This window comes from Myotis yumanensis, unplaced genomic scaffold (assembly GCF_028538775.1).
Source record: "Myotis yumanensis isolate MYYU_CA2020_CCGP unplaced genomic scaffold, mMyoYum1.0.hap1 SCAF_1, whole genome shotgun sequence".
Taxonomy (NCBI): domain Eukaryota; kingdom Metazoa; phylum Chordata; class Mammalia; order Chiroptera; family Vespertilionidae; genus Myotis; species Myotis yumanensis.
The window spans coordinates 9789735-9809245 of NW_027223752.1; the positions used below are offsets into that span (position 1 = coordinate 9789735).

At 54.2% G+C, this 19511-nt stretch overlaps 1 protein-coding gene across 2 annotated transcripts in view; it reads right to left on the reverse strand.

The window, feature by feature from the left end:
- The window catches only part of LOC139009373 (sodium/potassium/calcium exchanger 4), a 119948-nt gene that overhangs the window by 28578 nt on the left and 71859 nt on the right, over positions 1-19511 (reverse strand). For both annotated transcript variants that reach the window (XM_070413645.1, XM_070413656.1), the window contains exons 3-7: positions 8478-8554; positions 4871-4945; positions 3807-3891; positions 3194-3297; positions 2468-2542 (exon numbers count right to left, since the gene is read on the reverse strand). In XM_070413645.1, coding sequence (XP_070269746.1) covers positions 2468-2542; positions 3194-3297; positions 3807-3891; positions 4871-4945; positions 8478-8554 — 416 coding nt within the window. The remainder of the gene's footprint in view (positions 1-2467; positions 2543-3193; positions 3298-3806; positions 3892-4870; positions 4946-8477; positions 8555-19511) is intronic.

Genomic DNA, 19511 nt, shown 5'->3' on the forward strand with positions numbered 1-19511 from the left:
CAATGGGGACAGGTAGGTGGAGGGGCTACCCCCACCAATCGGATCCTGGAGACACACAGGTTCCCACAGGGGACGCCAGCAGAGGCCAGGGGCTTCTATCTGAACCTGGGCCCACCGCACCCCCCTCCCGGCCGTCCTGTGGGCGGCACACACAGGAGCTGCTTTGGGGTGCCGCTTCTGAGAGGGTCGTCCTGGCCGGGCATCGCCGGGAGGCTCCCCAAACTCAAGGCTCTGAGAAAGTGGCACTCAACCTGGGGAAATTTCGGGACACTCAGGGAGCTATGTTTAGATTTTACAACCCCAGGAGGGCCCCTGGCTTTCAGAGGCCTGGGATGCGGGAAACGGTTCTCTTGGAGTTTCCTCACATTGGGCACAAGTGTTAAGCGTCCTGCTAAATATTCAGGTAAATGACAAAAACAAATAAAATACGGGAGCCTAGAGCTGTTGTTTTTTTTACATGGTTTAGGTAAATACTTAATTTTCAAGTGAGGTAACTGTCATGCCACGGGGGGGAGATTGTACTTGGCTCGTTTAGGATTTTATCGGGAGTCGTTCATGATTTTGAGAAATCATGTCATTGATGTCGGCACCACTCAGGGATTTAAGGGCCAGCCCAGCACACGGGCCTAGGTCTGAGCTGACAGTTGTCAGGCTGCTGTCCATGGGGGGGGTGTGTGTGTGTGTGTGTGTGTGTGTGCGGGGTGAGCAGATTACATCATCGGGTGTTCTAGCAGGTTCCTGACAAAACCTTTACACACTGAAAAATGTGTTCTTTTGTTACAAATTACTTTTCCTTGTCCTGTATAGTTTAAGCGTTATGGTTGTTTTTTTTAAAAATATATGTTTGTATTGATTTTAGAGAGAGGGGAAAGGAGAGGGAGAGAAACGTCAATGTGAGAGAGTTACATTGATCCGTGGCCTACCTCCCACATGCACCCCGACTGGGGACTGCACCCTCACCCGGGCATGTGCGCTGACTGAACCAGCAACTTTTTGGTGCACGGGACGACGCTCAAGCAACTGACCCACACCGGCCACGGCTGGTTTTCATTCATTACGTCCAGGTAAATTATTTTATCTACAACTCATTTTCCGGGGTGTGAGAGGCCTCTCGGGTGGCCCCAACGATCCCACCGCCTGACCTCATGCTCCCCTTGCGTACACAGCCTGGACCTAGGACTTGCCCCTAAGAAACAGTGATCACAGGCGGTCACTCCCGGGATCAGGTCACAAACACTGTGGCTTCCATCCTGGCTCCTCCCTTCCTCACTCTGGAAGCCCTGGGCTGCCCGGGGCAACACGGCTCTGAGAGTGGATTCTCACGCGGGTTTGGGGGAAGAGGGCTTTGAGGTGACTATACCCCTGACGACACCTGTGAGGGAGCCTGAGCCAGAAGACTCCACTCCAGAATTCAATCCACAGAAACGGAGTAATAAGCGCTTGTTGCTTTAGGCCACTGAGTTTGGGGGAAACTTCGCGCACAGTGACATCACTAACAGAAGGGATAGGATCGTCACACACAGTAGGCGCTGGATCTTGTAAGGTTGAGAACTGTCACTCTAGGCCAGTGATGGCGAACCTATGACACGCGTGTCAGAGGTGACACGCGAACTCATTTTTTTGGTTGATTTTTCTTTGTTAAATGGCATTTAAATATATAAAATAAATATCAAAAATATACATCTTTGTTTTACTATGGTTGCAAATATCAAAAAATTTCTATATGTGACACGGCACCAGAGTTAAGTTAGGGTTTTTCAAAATGCTGACATGCCGAGCTCAAAAGGTTCGCCATCACTGCTCTAGGGCGCATGCCCTAACAACTGGGCGCACCACGCCATCTGCCCTCTTTGAATACAACCTGCCCTTGAAAACTCCTTTTGGATTGAAATTGCTTCCCTGTGGGTGACACACTCTTTGGCAGTAGCCTGACTGTGTGTCATGTGCTTCACAGTCATGAGCCATGATGTGACCTCAGCCCCTGGGGGGGGTGGGGGGGGGGGGGACACAGGGATAGCCTCACACACACCAGCAAGCCCCAGGGATCCGTTTCATCTCCTCTGCCCCCCCACCCCCACCCCCGGCCGCCCACCCCACTGCCAACTCCGACAGCTCCCAGCTGCCTCTCTGCTCTGCTCTGCAGTGAGTGTGACCCCAGGAACTCGGCTCCTCAGAAAACGGGCTCTGCGTGAGGGTCCCAGGGCCTCGGAGGAGACGTGTGAGGGGAACCGCGTGGACCATGCAACGTGCTTGGCTCTGTTGAGGCCTTTTTGCCCTCAAGGTGGTCCCTGGATTTGCTCCAGATGCGAGGGGTCAGTCAGGGACGAGATTCTGGGGACAAGTGGGCACAGGCAAGACGGCTGGTCAAAGCGACTGCAGTGACTGGGTGCTGGGGGTTCTCTGGTCACAGGGCCAGGGACAAAGATGGGGGGGGAGGGCCTGCGACTTTGGGGGGAGGGGCACTCACGGCGATGAGCACGATGACAGAGAGGGTGTAGTACACGGAGTCTCGGCACACGGCCCACCACGTCAGCTGGACCACCTGCGCGCAAAGGGTTGTCAGCGGCTATTGGCTGGAGAGATGGGGGAGGGAGCGGGTACAGCTGCTGGGGGGGGGGTCCCCCCCCCAGGCCCCACAGGGACACGCCCACGGAGCTCCTCCTAACTGTGCCACCCGAAACAAATGCGCCTGGCTGTGCTGTGCTCTCCATCAGATTCTGGCGACAGAATGGAGCCATGGAATGGACGCTCGTAAGTGACGGGAAAGCCACCCCTGCTCCTCCCAAGTCGCAGGCTGTACGGCAAAGCCCTATGTGGAGGCGGAGGCCAGAGGCACTGGCTCGTCCCAACGCTGGAACCTCCTGGTGGTAACTGGCTACCCTCCTCTGCCTCCCTCGGCCAAGCAGGGCCTACCCACGAGCTCAATGCTCTGAGGTCAAGTCTAAGGACACCACCCCCACCGGCTTCCTGTGGCCTGAGCACCAGGAAGATGCGGGTGGGTATTAAGGACAGGCCAGTTCCGTGCTCCCTGCCGGGAGGCCCAGGGCCCCAAACACTTCCAGAATCCAGCTCAGGGCAGGAGGAGACAGGCTCACTCAAAGCCTCGGGGGTCAGGGCCACGGCCAAGGCTGGGCCTTGGGTCTCCCCACTGCAGTCCCTCACGTCACTTCCTGAGGGGAGAGAAACCACTGACCTGGCCCGCGAATAATCCGCAAACGCCGATGATACACAGGATGTTGAACACGGCAGAGCCCACGATGGTCCCAACCCCGACGTCTCCGTGGGTGATGAACACGCCTGCAAGGGAAAGGCACGAATCCTGCCCCGTCCGCACACCCAGGCTGGCTGCAAGGTCTGTGTCCCCCTGACTGCCCCCCCCGCCCCAAGAGGAGTTGTTCTCACTAGCAAACAGAACAGCCGCGATGCCCTGAAAGGCCAGGCTCTAATTCTTCCATTTTCTCGAGCAGTTTATTTAAGACATAATTCACATGCCATAAAATTCACCCGTTTAAAGTATCAATTCAGTGTTTTGCAGCATAGTCACAGAATTGTGCAACCATCACCACGGTCTAATTTGGGAACGTTTTCATCACCCCAAAAGGAAACCCTGCACCCGTTAGCACCCCCGCTCCACCCATTAGTGGTTCCACCCCAGGGAACCACGAATGTACTTCCTGTCTCTCCAGCTCTCCCATTTTACAGATGAGGAAAACTGAGGCCCTGAGCTGAGAAATGCCTTGACTTGTCAGGGCACCAAACCTGGGCTCTCTCCAGATCCTGTGTCTCTGGCTGGTGGGATTTCTTACCAATGACAGAAGCAAACAGCTCAGGCGTTGAGCTTCCCGCAGCCATGAAGGTGGCTCCAGCCACATCTTCACTCAGATGGAGTTTCTGAAACAGAAATGACCGCAGACCCTCAGGCTGTGACATGGGGGCAGGGGACGCACTGAATGGACACCTGGGCAGTCAGCTCCTCCCCTGGCAGCGTCTCCTCCCTGGACCAGAGCACAGGCCCTCAGCCACTCTACAGAGCCCTCAATCCAGAATCCCACCCCTCCCCCATCTGGAGGTGAGCACGTGGCTCCCTCGGAGGGAGCCAGGGGAGGTGAGACGAAGCCTTTGCATACTTATCCGGGTCACTCATTATTTAGGGGACCCAGGTCAAGTAGCCAGTCCCTGATCTTTGCTCAGCACCCGGGTAAAGGACCGAAGTGCCTGCTGCTAACAATCCATGTCCCCAGCTGTAAATGTCACCCCAATATGGTCTCAAACAGCTGGGAGATTTCATGTGGGTAAAGTGTGGCAAAGCCCTGAGCAGTCTGCACACAGTAGGTGCTTTTCCTTCCTTGACTGGAAGCCAAGACTAAGGCAGGATAGAAACAGACTGGGGTCTTGTATGTGGCTAGGAAGAAGGAAGTGGAAACTTAACGAAATAATTAAAAGGAGGAAATGTCACCCTGCCAAGGTTGGGACAGAGGGTGTTCCCTGCCCTTGCAGCTCCGCCTCCTCCCCTGGGACACAGGTCCCCACCTGGTACAAGCCTCTGACACCTGGTTATGGCAAATGCTCCCTAACTAACCAGGTTTGGCTTAACTGCGGCACCAGCGGGCCTGCCTGCCTTGGAGCCAGACATGCTGGTAGCGGTTACGCACTGGGAGCACGTTCTTCTGCCAAGTCTGGGAAAGGACGCTGGCTGCCCGCACAGTCTAATCTGGGTGTTTCAGAGTGAGACTTCGCTGTGGCGACACTGATCGGCCTGCCAGGCTGCACTGCCAGGCGCTCCCTGTCCCCCTCGGCCAGGCACCGACGTGCCACAATCACCCCAGCCCCTCCCAGGCGTCACCGCAGGTCCCAAGTCTCTCCCACGCACCTCGCAGATCTTTTCCAGAGACGGAACGAAGAAGTCATCGCACACGATGGCCAGGGCGTAGAACATGTAGAGAGCCTGCGGTGGAAGCGGGACAGAGAGAGAGTCAGCAAGGGCACCTGCCACCGAGAAGGCACGGCCGGGCACCCATCACACCCAAACCAGCCTGCGGGCAGAGGCGGGGCACACAGGCAGGCCTAGAGGAAAGTTCCGGCACCACACAGACTGACTCCACTCCCTCAATCCCCGCACTGACAAAACGGGAAACTGAGGCCCAGAGAGAAGTGCTTGCTGGGCAGCAGAGGGGACTGAAACCCAGGTCACACGGCCTGGTGCTCTGTCCTCTCGCCTTAAAGCAGCAGCTCTCCCAGCAGTGTATGCCCTCGAAAGGCAGCACCTAACCTTTGAGGAAAAGCATTTAAAATCACCATTTTGAGCCTGGCTGGGATGGCTCAGTGTTTGAGCACTGATCTATGAACCAGCAGGTCATGGTTTGATTCCCGTCAGGGCACATGCCCAGGTTGTGGGCTCGATCCTCATCATTGATGTTTCTATCTCTCTCTCCCCCTCTCCCTTCCTCTCTGAAATCAATCAAAATGTTTTAAAATCACCATTTTAAGAATTTAAAAATAATAATCCTGATTTTCCTCTAGTTTTAGTGAAGGCACCGTTTCTTGAGATCTGGCATTTCCCGGGGCGCCACCTGATGTTGGCACAAGTCATTGACAATGAGAGGTTCATGGGACAGAGAGTCTGGATTCTAATGCCGATGCTCGCACTTTTTTGCCATGTGAGTTATATGGCAAGTTACATCTCTAGGTCTCAGTGTCTGCATCTGTTTAAAGACAGGGTGAAAACAGATCAGTCGCTTCAGAATGACTTTCCATCCAGCACCCCTCACCTGCCCTGTCCACCCAACGCAGCTCTACTGAGCTCTCCTAGGTGCCAGGCATTGTGCTCGGCATCAGGGATGCAGGGTGAGGACACCAATAAAAGCCTCTGCCTCTTGTCACTTAGCTTCGTGGGGAACAAACAAATCGGCAAATAAGGTATCTCTTACTGCCAGGGAAGAGGACGTGCAAAGGTCCTGAGGCAGGCGTGCGCTCGATGCATGTGAGGAACTGCAAGGTCCCTGGTGCAGGTAGAACACAGTGAGAGTGAGGTGGGAAATGGAGGAGGGGAGGCTGGAGGGAGAGGCAAGGATGAGGACCCACCGAAAAGAGATGAGACTTTACCCTCAGCACTGGGGAGAGCCACTTCTCTCGCAAAGAAAATGTGACGTGAGCGCCCTGTGCGCAAAGGGGGGCCATCCTGGGCTGCTCCACCCACAACAGCGTGACACTCCGACAACCTCACAGTTACTAACTACGACCAACTAAAATAAACAGGAGACACGTCCGCTGTGGCCGAGGCATCTGGGGCAGGTGTCTACCGCCGTCCAGGTGTGGCCGTCCTGGATTTGATTATCTTTCGGAGGAAGCAAAATGAAACAAATACTGGGGGTGCAGATAAAGGAAGAGAGTGAAGCGGGAGAGACCCCACTACAAATCTCAGGATCCTGACTTGAACTGACACCCCCAGAAATCCCCCCCCAACACTGTCTCCCAGGCAGAGGGTGTTCCGCGAGGCCGGAGCCTCTCGCTCCCCTGAGATCTCAGACACCAGAGAGAAGGGGGGGGCCAAGGAGGGGCTACTGTTCCCCTCACTTGAAGCTGGCTCTACGGCTGGGGCCTTCTCTTCCTCCAAAAAAGGGGTCAGTAAACCCTTTCTTAAAGGGCCAGACAGCAAGTATTTTAGGCTTCGAGGTCTCTACTGCTGTAAAACAACAGCCACAGAATGGGTGTGGCTGTGTTCCAATAAAACTTTATTTATAAAAACAGGATGTAGGCCCTAACCCAGGGGTGGGCAAACTTTTTGACTCGAGGGCCACAATGGGTTCTTAAACTGGACCGGAGGGCCGGAACAAAAGCATGGATGGAGTGTTGTGTGAACTAATATAAATTCAAAGTAAACATCATTACATAAAAGGGTACGGTCTTTTTTTTTTTTAGTTTTATTCATTTCAAATGGGCCGGATCCGGCCCGCGGGCCGTAGTTTGCCCACGGCTGCCCTAACCAGTTTGACTCAGTGGATAGAGCATCGGCCTTCGGACTCAAGGGTCCCAGGTTCTATTCCAGTCAAGGGCATGTACCTTGGTTGCGGGCACATCCCCAGTGGGGGGTGTGCAGGAGGCAGCTGATTGATGTTTCTCATCGATGTTTCTAACTCTCTATCCCTCTCCCTTCCTCTCTGTAAAAAAACCCAGTAAGATATATTGAAAAACACCCAAACAAACAGGAGGCGGGTCTGGAATGAGCCCTCTAGCTATGGTCTGGCAATCCCTGCTCTAAAGGGTTCCCACAAAATTCCCGAGGGGCTCTGTGGTTCCAGGTTTTGTCTCGGCAATGCCAAGCATGAGGCAGAGCAACAAAACTAAGGGCTGAATTCACACTCTCTTAGTGAAGAAGGGGGGAGTGCATGAAAAAACAAAAAATAAACACAGAGAAATTAGGAAGATCATAACTCTATTACAGAAATAATATACAGGCCTGTCATTCAAAATCTGCCGACGATCTTCATTCTAACCTTCGTTTCCATTAACGGCGCATCCTGTTAATTAAAACTTCACTCATTCATTACCCACTGCGGGCTGCTACCAATGTGAGAACCCCAGCTTTTACTTTCTTAATTATCTCTTGCAAAGACTAATATCTGGTTGGGTTTAAATATATAAGCAGATGGTGCTGAGCGGTCGGGAACCTAATCAAGAGGAAACTGTGCTGTGTTTGATCCGGTGGCCACCTTCCTACCACAATGGGGCTGGCAGGCCTTTCCTGCCCAGGGACCCGGAGTTAACTATTGGTGGCTCCACGGACATGGAGTCTCTGTCACAGCTCCTCGGCTCTGCCACAGAAGCAGAAGCAGCCACTGACAACACAGAAATGAATGGGAACGGCCGTGTTCCAATAACACTTTATGTACAAACACAGGCGGTGGCCACAGGCTGTGCTTCGCCTACCCCTACCCAAGACGAGCGACTTTCACCCATAACGTGGGTTTGAACCCACGATTCCTTTTCGAGTGGCTGCTTCCCCGCCACCATTGGGCATCAAGGCCCGTCTGAGTACAGGGGAGGTTTGAGAAGTGCACCGGAGTTTTACGCTACAGCCCTGCAAGGTGGTAGATTTGCGGGGGGGATCATGGCGGCAAGCACGCGCAGAGCACTTATTAGGCACCAGGCAAGGCCTGCTGCACTCAGCCTACATTCGCTCGCACGTACACGTCTGGGAAAGACCCTGTCATGCCCATTTTCGAGAAGCAGAAAATGAGGCACCAGGTGACCCAGATTCTTGTCTTGGCTCGGGCCACGCACTAGGTGACACGGAGCACGTCACCTAACATCCCTGACTTTGTTTCTTTGGGGTCCAGCATCTGCCCCCCTCACAGGCTCTGACAAGGACTGCACATGACTCTGGACATGCTGTGGCTCAGCCGTGCTCTGCGGACAGGCTCCACCTGCGCCCCCACCCCCCGAACCATGGGAGTACCCACCCCGTGAGGGCCACTTACACCGAGGATGTGCAGCAGGACGGCTCCGTGCTGTCGCTCCGTATTGGAGAACAGGTCTGTGGGGAACTCGTGAATGGCTGGAAGACAAGAGGACACGGCAGCGTTAGTGCTGAATGGGAGCTGAGGCTCAGGGGCGGGTCTCAGAGCAGGACCCGGGCTGAGGTGGCGCAAGGGAGAGGGGCGGGCCCAGAGCCCTGGTCCTGGTCCCTGGTCCCTGGGCCCCCTCAGGTCCACTCAGGTGCCAGGTGTGCTTCCACTAGCATCTTGGGTCATCGCACACCACGCGTCGGCCCTCCTCCGGCCCAGGCATGTCCCTACCGGGTGGACACTGCCACTCTCATCACCCGGGGTGGTGGGCAGCCTGCGAGTTGCGGAGCCCTCTGTGCCGGAAATCAAACACTTGGGGTTCAGTACCATCCCTGACACCCCATGACCCTTCACAAGGTGTCTGAGCACCAGGTCTGCCTTTCAGGCCCCGGGAACACTCCTGGGTAATGAAGGAATCATTCCTCCGCACCCCCCATTCGAGATGACCAATGGATAAGTACTTCGTGTCTGCGGGTCCCCCGTCAGACACCCCACACCCCAACATCCTTCCTCATCACATCAGCTTGACCGGAAGCTTCTAGAAATCAGGGATCCACACTGCCCTGCACTGCATTCTCTGTGCCTCGGCCAGGCTGCACACAGTAGGTCCTCAATGGACCTTAAAAGTCCATTGAATAAACAATGGTAAACTACTAATACAACTAACAATATGTATCAGCTCGTCCTATTAGAATGCTTGCCTTAGCTTCAGAAATCCCATAAACAAACTAGAATGGCCTGGTTTGTGGTGGGCGCTTGATAAATGCTTATTAAATAAACTCCCAGAAAAAAAAATCCCTTCTCTGTAAACGTCATTTGGCCCCAAGCTCTGAAAGTGATGGTTTCTCCTGTATATGGAAACTTCTGGTTTTTAAGATTAGATTCTCCCAATAAGACACAGAAAACATCTGCTCCCCACACGCCCAGAAAACGCTCCCACTGTACAACAAGCCGCAATTTAATGAAATATAGATTCTTTCACTTCTGGTGTTTTGTGTGTGTGGTTTTTTTTTTTCCCTGTGACCAAATTTATGCAACGGAATTGCTCTGTCAGGTGAAGGTCATGGATCCGCTGCAAGGTCTGCCGGCTCAGGGAGGGAGCACTGCTTCCAGGAGAAATGATGTAACTAACTGTCTGGGATCGACAGGCATTTCTGCCATGAAAACTCGAGATCGCCCCTGGTTCTCCAAACCAGCGTTCTGAGCGCTGGTGATTTATCCAGTCCTGGGAATGCTTTGAAAATTAGAATAAAGTAATGCTGCCTTGTTGCTTCGAGGACATTATCTTCTGGCCTCCGGCAGGGAGGGAGCATGGATTATAAATGGCTTTGTCCTTGCTGGGAACAGAATTCTGCTTCAGCCACAGCACCCGGCCCTGCGGCCCCACGCGCACGCTGCAGGCTGCCGAGGGGAGCAAATGCCGCTCAGGCCCTAATCTGCCAGCAACGACAGCGAGTAACCAGCAGCGCTGCCAGCTGCCAATGCCCCTTCGCCCTCTGTGCCCACCCAAGTCTTCGGGACACATCCTGACCCCTGAGGCAGGCGCTGCAGCCAAAAACGTTCCTGCTTTCCCGATGAGGCTCAGAGCGGAGAGCGACCGGCTCAAGGCCCCGGGCCACCTGAGCCAGGACTCACAGGGACCCCTTGTTCCCCTCCCTGGTCAGGGGCTGGTCGAACACGACTGGAAAGCGCCCTGCACTGGCCAACAGGAGACCTGGAGAGAGTCCTGGCTCAACTACCCACCAGCTTGTGGGACCCTGGCTGAGTCACTTCATCTCTCTGTCCCTTTATTTCTGCAGCCGCGGCCCGTGGCCACTTGAGGTCATGAAACAGTCACCACTACCGGGTGTCAAAGGCTGCAAGCAGGCAGGTGGCCACTCTGCCCTCCCCAGGCAGCAGCTGGTAACTGGGACCAGTGCACTCCCAGTTCAGGGGTTCAACCCCCCTGGAAACTGGTGCTGGGGGTGCAGGCCATGGGGCACGCACGGCCAGAACTCTGTCTCCCCCTTCCTTGTCACCAATAGCAACAACTCTACTGCAGACGCCTGTGCAGGGCTCAGCACACGGTCCCTAGAAGCAGGTGACTTAGGGTTCAGGAAGTGCCTCTGCTCCTTATTTCTGTCATGACTTTGGCAAGTTATTTAACACCTCGAGGCAATTCCCTCCCCTACACGGGCCAGGCTGCTGCAGGAATTAAACAAGAGGGAACGTCTGCACGACACTCAGCCGGTCAGGCTGTAAGGACCTTGACTCACAGACTCCTCCCTCAGTGCGCGTTCTGGCCCCACTGTCCCAGAGGAGCAGCCTTGGTTTGTGAAGGTAAAAGAGAAGGTAAAGCCAGTTTAGTGGGGAAGAGAGTGGGTGAGGAAAGACGGGCTGTGTTACCACCTCGGTGTGGATGCGGTTTAAATCCCAGCTTCCTGAGAAACCTTTTTTTCTCCTCTCCGGGGGTTTGCTGAGATCCAAAGCCCCATCCACGTTCAAGGGTGAGATTCTTGCAAGTCTAGAGGCGCCGAGCCTGCCGGCCGCTCAAATCCCCACCAGAGACAAAGAGGAATCTACAGGGTGCGCACAGGAGGCCTAAGCCGATAAGCTGCAGAAATCCCGGGGCGAGGGGTGGGGGAGAAGAGGCGTGTCTGCAGGTGGAGCCCAGCCGGGAAGCCAGGGATGATCCCAGCATTGCCCCTCTCATGGGGTGAAGGTGGGGAGCAGGGGGAGGAGGGGAGGAAAAGCTACAAACCGCTCAGCGGCCAATCCCCCCCCCCCCCCCCCGGCCCCGGGATTCTTTCCTTTGGACCTCAGTGCCCAGAACTGGCTTCTCCACCACTCCTGGTTCTAGACACACCCCTCTCCTCACTCCCAGGTGTCTCCCTCTCCGCTGTCAACCTGCCTCTATCCACTGAGCCAAACCAGCTAGGGCCACATGGCATCTTCTAGGCCAGTTCCGCTGAGAGGACCCTCCCTTGCAGGCGTGTTCATCACCCATGGACCCACGGAACCTGTCACTCGCCTTCCTTGATGTCCTTGAAACATTTCATCAAACTGACCACTTCCCATTTGGACAGGGATGAACATATGCATGAATGAATGAAGGACCATCTGTCCATTCATCCACCCAGCTCTCTTACACACAGTAAGGTTCATTCTTTGCGGTGGGCACTTCTCTGGGTTCTGAGACATGCAGGGCTGTGTACCCACCACCTCCCTGCTCGGTGCTGAGCCACCACCTTCCCAGTGGGAGAGCTTGACCGAGACGCCCTCCCATTACATGCCCAGCTTTCGCAAACCTTTCAATTAGTCGATGCTCTTCGGGGGATATAAACTGTGATTTGAATTCTTCAAAAAGGAGTAAAATTGCCCCAAAACATGCCATTCTCTCTTTGCTGTCTACACTGGTTAAAAATAACCCCGCATTCTAAACCCTGACATTTATTCTGAAACTATGAAAGCTAGACTGGAAGGCTGGGAAGTAATTTAAATAACTTCACATTTCTGTCATTTTCACTGACGTGTCGTAGGAGCCACCCAAGGGCCAGAAACCAAGAGCAAAAAAATGCCTGCCATTCTGTGATGTGAGGTAACTTAAGAACTTTGCACCTTTCACGGGCAACAATGGGGATGTCTAGGTTTTTCACCACCACCCTCCTGTCCCAGGCAAGAGTCAAAACAATGAGATTACGTCGTTGGTTTAATCAGCATGAAAAGGAATTTAAAATCCTCTCTCTCTCTCTCTCTCTATCGTTCAGCACATTCCAAAAGAGATGAAGTAACAGGGAAAATAAAAGTAGGACTGGAAGACCCAGCGGAAGGATCGCTCTCTCCAGGAGCAACCACCGTGGAGTTGAAGGCTGGTCCGACGGCTCTCCACCGAGGAGGAACATGGGCTCATCAAAATCCCTGGGGCAACATGCCCTACGCCATCCTGGCCGTCCCCACCTCTCTCCCTGCCCTGACGCTGAGCACCCTGGTCCCACCCACGGAGGACCGCCCAGCCTCCCACGCTAAAGGGGAGGAAGAACACTGGAGTGCAGAGAGCTCAGGTGCTTCAGTCAGCATCACAGCTGCTTAGCAGCAGAATGACGAGAGCCTGAACGTCCAAACGGGCAACGGCCAGACCACACAGGACAACAGAACTCTGACCCACGGCCTATCCAGAGAGCCCAACGACTGGCCCAGAGGGTCAGGACGCGGTCCATGCGGCGCAGCTTCCCCACTGTTCGTGTCTGCTTCTAACTCAAGACCAGCCACAGAAAGCTAAATATGCCCCCATGATGGGTTCCATGGTGTCCCCCCCCCCCAAATTCATGTCCACCAGGAACCTCAGAGCAGGGCCTTATTTAGAAACGAGGTATATTAGACTGCTGGGGCTGCCGAAACAAAATACTACAAACTTGCGGGAGGGGGCTTAACAACAGGCAGTTATTTTCTCACAGTTCTGCAAGCTGGAAGTCCAAAATCGAGATGGCAGCAGGGGAGGCCTCTCTCGGGGCTTGCAGATGGCCCCCTTCTTGCTGGTCCTTCTTCTGGGGTCCCTTTCTCTTCGTATAAAGACACCAGTCCTATCAGGTTAGGGGTCACCCTATGACCTCTGACAATTTAACCTTAATTATCTCCCTAAAAGTGTTCTATCCAAATACCAGTACTTTGCGGGTTAGGGCTTCAAACATACGGATTTTGAGGGGCCACAACTCAGGCCATACATGAGGTCTCTGCAGATGCTAAAGTGGGGTCATAGTGGATTAGGAACCTATGAGGAGAGAGGCGGACACACAGAGAAGGTGGCCACGGGATGCCAAATGCAGGGAGGAGAGTGACTGACAGTTGTAATTTGGACACACAATTCCTCTTTCCTTAGATCGGGACAAAAAGTCTGCCTCATTCTGTTTAAGTTCTGTGCTAATCCTCACCCTCTGCTTCTGTTAAAAACATTTCCGACAAAGAGCCACTAGGGCCTGGATTTTATTCTTGGCTTTCCTCCGGGAGCTGGTGGAAAATTACTTCGCTCCTTCGTTTCCACAAAGCCTTGTGAGGTTTGCGGGGGTTACTAGCTGTTACAAACAGGAGATTTCATCAAGTCACAGAGTAAAATGGAAGAGGAACCACACGAGCTCACGGAACCTGCACCTGTGACCTTTTCTCCGCTTAGACCTCTTCTCAGGACCACCCTCCCGCCCTCTTCAAAAATATCAACAAAATGAAGATCCGTGAGGCAGCAAAGACTCGGACAACGCACACGGGACTGGGAGTCCAGCGAGTTCCTTTAGCCTCAGCTCCCGCCCAGCCAGCCCACTGCCTCCCAGGAAGGGGAGCGTGAGGTCACTGGCGAGACCCCGGCTACTGTGCTTCTCAGCTCAGTTGCATACTTCCCTGTCCCGCCAGCCTCGCTCCCCTCGACTTACCTGCCCAATACTCCGGATCCTCCACCACGTGCACTACACCTTATATTTAGGTTAAAATGGCAACACCATAGAAATCACTGGCCCTTCTCAATTCTCACCCCCCATCCCCCCGCCACCACACACACACACACCAAGCACCATGTCTCCCAGAAAGGTGCTGGGGATGTCTCTCCATCTCAAGAGTTTAAGGCTTTAAACTCCCGCATCCGCCATCGTTTACGAGCCCATTCTGGGCCACAGGACGGAAGGCAAGCGCCTTCACCTTCCGAGGTTGACCCCCACATGGAAAGACGCCATCCTGGACTCTGGCCTGCGTCCAGGGACAGCCTGGCAGAGCGAGGTGCCAGCAGGAGCCTGACCTCTGACCTCTGGCCCCACAGCCTGCAGCTTTGGGGAATGACCAGGGGGTGAAACAACTAAGGAGACCAGCAGGGAAGTACGGCTCCAGCTGCCCCCAGGGGGATTCCGAGCGACAGCAGGCTCCACTGAGGTGTTATCCCCAAAGCAGCCCAAACTCGTTCTGAGGAGAGGCGAGTCATCACCTTGCCTCAGTGGGTCCAACAATGCCCCCCACCCACCCCCACCCCCGTGTGCGTAGGCACACACAGAGGCAAAGTCACTGCCCAAGGTGACTAACACACATCGGATCCAGGGCCTGGACGTGACACAGATCCCGGAGCGCACGGTGACTTCCCCCCGAGCACAGAATGATCTCTGATTTTTTGGGGTCTAGAGCTGTGCTTAGCATGTGGTCCGGGACAATGTGATAGGAGAGAGTGAGATGAAGCATTTAAACACTTTTCGTACAATCAGACACGTGACAACCAAGTCCGAGGCCATTTTTCCAGGGATGCAGCCTTCTAGTGTCTTACGAGAGTACCGGTCAAATGCAGAAACCAGTCTCCCACGACGGGAAGTGAGCGACGCCGTCACGGGGGAAGTGGTTCTCAGCGGGGCATGTGCCCCTCCCGCCCAGGTGACCTCTGGGGATGTTCTGGCTGTCACAACAGGGACAGGGGTGTTCCTGGCCTCTGGTGGGCAGAGCCCAGGATGCAGCTAAGCATCCTACAGGGCACAGGACGGCCTCCTTCCCCCAAAATGACATACGGGGCGAGAGATGCTGGGCTGGGAGTCAGGTGAGTTAAATGGCGGCTGTCGTCCTTGTCCACGGAACCCTATCACCTGCCTCGCCTGCCTCCTGGGAGTTCAGTCCTGCCCACTCTCTCCGCTCACACCCGGTGTCGCTACCGACCCACCTGCTGTTCAACACAGATCCTTCCCGCCCACAGAACTCGCTACCCAAAGTGGGTGGCTAGGAACATGCTAGAAAGCTCTCTGATTCTCCCCCCTTCCCTGTACCCCACTGTCTCCTTAAAGTTCCGTGAACTCAACCCAAATCCACGTCCTTCCACAAGGACACATCTCTCACCCGTCTTAGCCAGGACATGCGCAAAGACAACCCCTCCTTGCTGGGCCTGGCTCGGCCTCCTAGATCCCTCCTGCCAGGCGCCTGGGCCGCCGCCCCACGGTGTGTTCCTCTAAACCCGCAGCTCTATCCCTGCAACAGCAGCAACCCCCACTTTCATTCCTTCAGACAAGCGCCACCCGCCGGGAGGATTTAAGCTGCGAAGGAATCAGGATAAATCAGGCCGAGTGTGCAATCTACCCGGGAAGGGGGAGACAGATGTGTAGCTGGTGGTGACTATAACAAGACAAATGCCATAGGGAGAGGTCTCTACGAGCTCCAGTGGAATCCGAGAGAGGGAACAATTACGTCTAACTCAGAAAGGATGACTGGGGGAAGAGCAGGAGACGAGACAGCTGGGCTCCGAAGGGTTTCCTGGCTTCTCCCCAGGAAGGAGGAGAGAGGCTTTCTAGCAAAGGGAGAACTGGATGCTGAGGCAGGAAGGTGGGAGGGAGCCAGGAGACTGGGAGTTCTGTGCTGCCGGAGCCAAGGCGGAGGGAGGAGCCAGGGGAGGGGACAATGGAAAGAGATACTGGTGGAACCAGACAGGAGGACCCTCAGTGCAGGATAGGAACCTAGCCGTGTCCCAGTGACCCCGGGGAGCCCTAGAAGATGTATGAGCTCAGGAATGACAGGAGTAGCGCATTTTAAACCAACAATTGGCAAACTTATTTCTGTAAAGAGCCAGAGAGTAAGTATTTTAGGTTTTGCAGGCCATATGGTCTGCATTGCAGCTCCTGGACTCCGCCCTGCGGCGTGAAAGCAGCCATATGTAACATAAACAAATGGGCGTGGCGGGTGCCAATAAAACTTTATTCGTGTTCACTGAAATACAGATTCCACATCATCTTCATGTGTCACCCACTATTCTTCTTTCTAAGTTTACCCCAACCGTTTAAACACCTAGAAACTACGTTTCGCTCGCGGGCCATCTACACACAGGTGGTGAGCTGGACTTGGCCTGAGGGCTGTCGCTTGCCGATGCCTGTTTCAGAAATGTCATTCCGGATGGTGGGGAGACAGAGACCTTTCTGAATTAGAGGTAATTGTTCCCTCTCTCGGATTCCACTAAAGCTCTGCTGAAACCTGTCCCTGTGGCATTTCTTGTTAATGTCATTCAGGGACCTGGGGTAGAGGTTGCTGGGCTAAGGTGTGATGAGGGAGGGACAGAGGCATGAGGGCCGTGGCCACCTGAGCCCTGGGATGGAAGACTGAGGGGAAGGCGGGGGGAGGAGTATGAGGTCTCTGGCTGGGGTGACAAGAGGGCACTGTGATGACACGTGATGACAGGTGATGACACGGGTCAGAAGACTTGTGTCCATACACCCTGTGCCCCAGAGGACAGAGGCGTCTGGCCCAAATGCAGGCCAGCCTGTCAGAGCCGGATTGCCCCAGAGCTGGCCACTTGGGGTGCCAGGCAGTTGATAACGGTGACGCCTGTTGTTTGTCCTGCCAGCACCCTAGAGCCCTGGCCCTCCTCGGGCAACACCCTCCCCTGTTCTGGTCTGTGTGGTTTGAGTGGGGCCGGTTCCGCCCCAGGGACATAGGGTTGGTTCAGAGACAGTGAATGGTCCAAAGAGTCAGCCCCAGGACTTTGGAGAAAGGAGACGTTTCTTTCTGCTAAGCCCAAAGGTGGTCACATGCAAGCCCTGACTTTCCAGGGCCTCTGTGTAGACAGAGACGGCCAGGGAAGAAAGCCAGCATGAAAGAGAGCTGAGCCGATTCTGATGCCACCGGCGACCCCTGGAGGCAGCCATACCTACCGCCCACCCTGGACCTCCCAGTTCAGGAGCAAACTGTTTCCCATCACTTGCTCAGGCCCGTCCAGGCTGGGCTCTTGTGACTTGCAACCCAAGTCCTCAGACATCTGGCTGCTGTTAGGATGGAGCCCTGGAGGGCAGAGGCCTTGCCCTGGGAATCACATGGGACAAAGTGCCCACCTTCGAGGGCTGTTTGACAAATGGCCTTGTCTAAGAGCATTTGCATCTACCTCATTTTTCTCTAGACAGTGCCCCTTAAACACAGTAGGTGCTCAATAATTGCTGGTGCCAGAATGGAGGCACATAACCCCAGGGCACCAAGAAGTCTGAGCTAGAGGCAACTCTCTGAAAAGCAACAGCAGGCGGAATGGATTTCTCCTCCCCCTCCTCCTCCTCCTTCATCACCGACCGAGTGCTCAGAAAACCCATGAGCTTCAGGGACCTGCTTCTGCCTCATACAAACAACCGAGGCAGCTCCAGAGGGCTCCCGGGACCCCGGCTATAAATGTGTTCGGGTAAGAGCCTAAATGAAGGAAGGGAATTACCTGGTCCCAGAGATGCCTGGGAAAGGGGCAGGCCTCACGCTGGGCATGGAAAATGTTGGCTGTTAGCAGCAGCTCCCTGGGCAGAGAGAGTAATCGGGCCACGGCGTTCTGCTGGGGAGTCTCACCCCGATTCCACAGCTAGGGAGGGGATGTGGGTGGGCAGCTTGGGATCCCGGCCTGAGACCCAACAGAGGCTCTAGAATATTCAACTCAACTGTGAGTTTCCATGAAACATGTGCACAGAGAAGCTGATTAATGGGGGAGCAGGGAAGAATGGAAAGAGCACCGTACAGGGAGTCCACGCACTGGGGTCTGAGTCCCAGCCCTGATACTCGTTGAATGGGTGACCTCTGGCGAGTCACTTCCACCGTCTGGGGCCTGGTCTCCTTATCTGTATGTGAAAGGACCGGACCAGAGAAGCGATTCTCCATCTGAGGACAGAACTCAGAGTTTGCCTAAGACAGGGGTGGGGAACATCCTGCCTGCGGGCCGTGTAAGACCCTCAAAATCATCTGGTCTGGCTCCGCCAAGGCACTAGGGGTGAGTTAATTAAATGTTGCACCAAATACAGCAGGCTAATTTTTCAGTTGATAATTTTGTATGGCCCTCGATTGATGTTATAAATATCCACATGGCCCTTGGCAGAAAAGAGGTTCCCCACCCCTGGCCTAAGAGGTGCTCCAACCCATGTGCATTGAGTGAACACGAAATGAACACGCCTCCCACGTGTGCAAGCGTCAGGAGTGTGTAGACCCTTGTTTTGGGCTGCATTTATAGTTTCGTAACCCAACTCCTAAATTCACAATTGCTTCTGGTCATCCTGCTTTCTCAGGGGCCATACGGCACCTCCAAGGACCGGAGCCCTCCACCGCGACGCAGAGGCCACGTGGGCAAGTGGTCCTCCGCAGCCTTAAATTCCTGCTCCGCCGCTTGCCAAGGGCAAGGCTCTGAACTGGCTGTGCCGGGGTTTCCTATCTGTAAGACAGGCCTCCTGTTAGTCCCTACCTTTCAGAATCCTCCAGAGGTTGGTGCCCGAGGGTCTGTGCAAAGGTGTGGGAGACGGCCCAGCACACAGCGAGGGCTCAGAACACGTTTGCTATTCCGTGCAGCCGATGACACCACACTTGTGGGTGTCTGTGGACTCTTACCTTCGAAAGCTGCCCTTATAAAACGAACCCCTGCTGTTATGAGTCAGGCGAGTGGTTGCCCTACCCTGGGGATGGGGATAGGGCGTGAGGTAGGGATGCCTAGAAGGGGATACAGGAGGCCACACGGGGCTGGTAATATAGTTGACCCTTGAACCACACAGATTTGAACTGTCCAGGTCCATTGATATGTGGATATTTTTCAATACATACTATAGATGTATTTTCTCTGCCTTATCATTTTCTTAGTAACGTTTTCTTTTCTCTAGCTTACGTTATTGTAAGAGTACAGTATGTTATACATATAACATGCAAAAATACGTTAACTGACTATATTCATCGGTAAGGCTTCCAGTGGACACTGGGTTATTGGTTAAGTTTGGGGGAAGTCAAAAGTTATACATGGATTTTCAACTTCGAGGGGGGTCAGTGGCCCTAACCCTCACCTTGTTCAGGGTCAAGTGTATTTTGTTTCTTATCTGGGTGCTGCTGACCTGGGTATGTTCAGTTTCTGAAAACATATTAAGTGGACTTTCCTACAGGTATGTTACCCTTCAATAAAAAGTTCTAGAACCAAAGGTACTATACACACACACACACACACACACACACACACACATTTTATTGATTTCA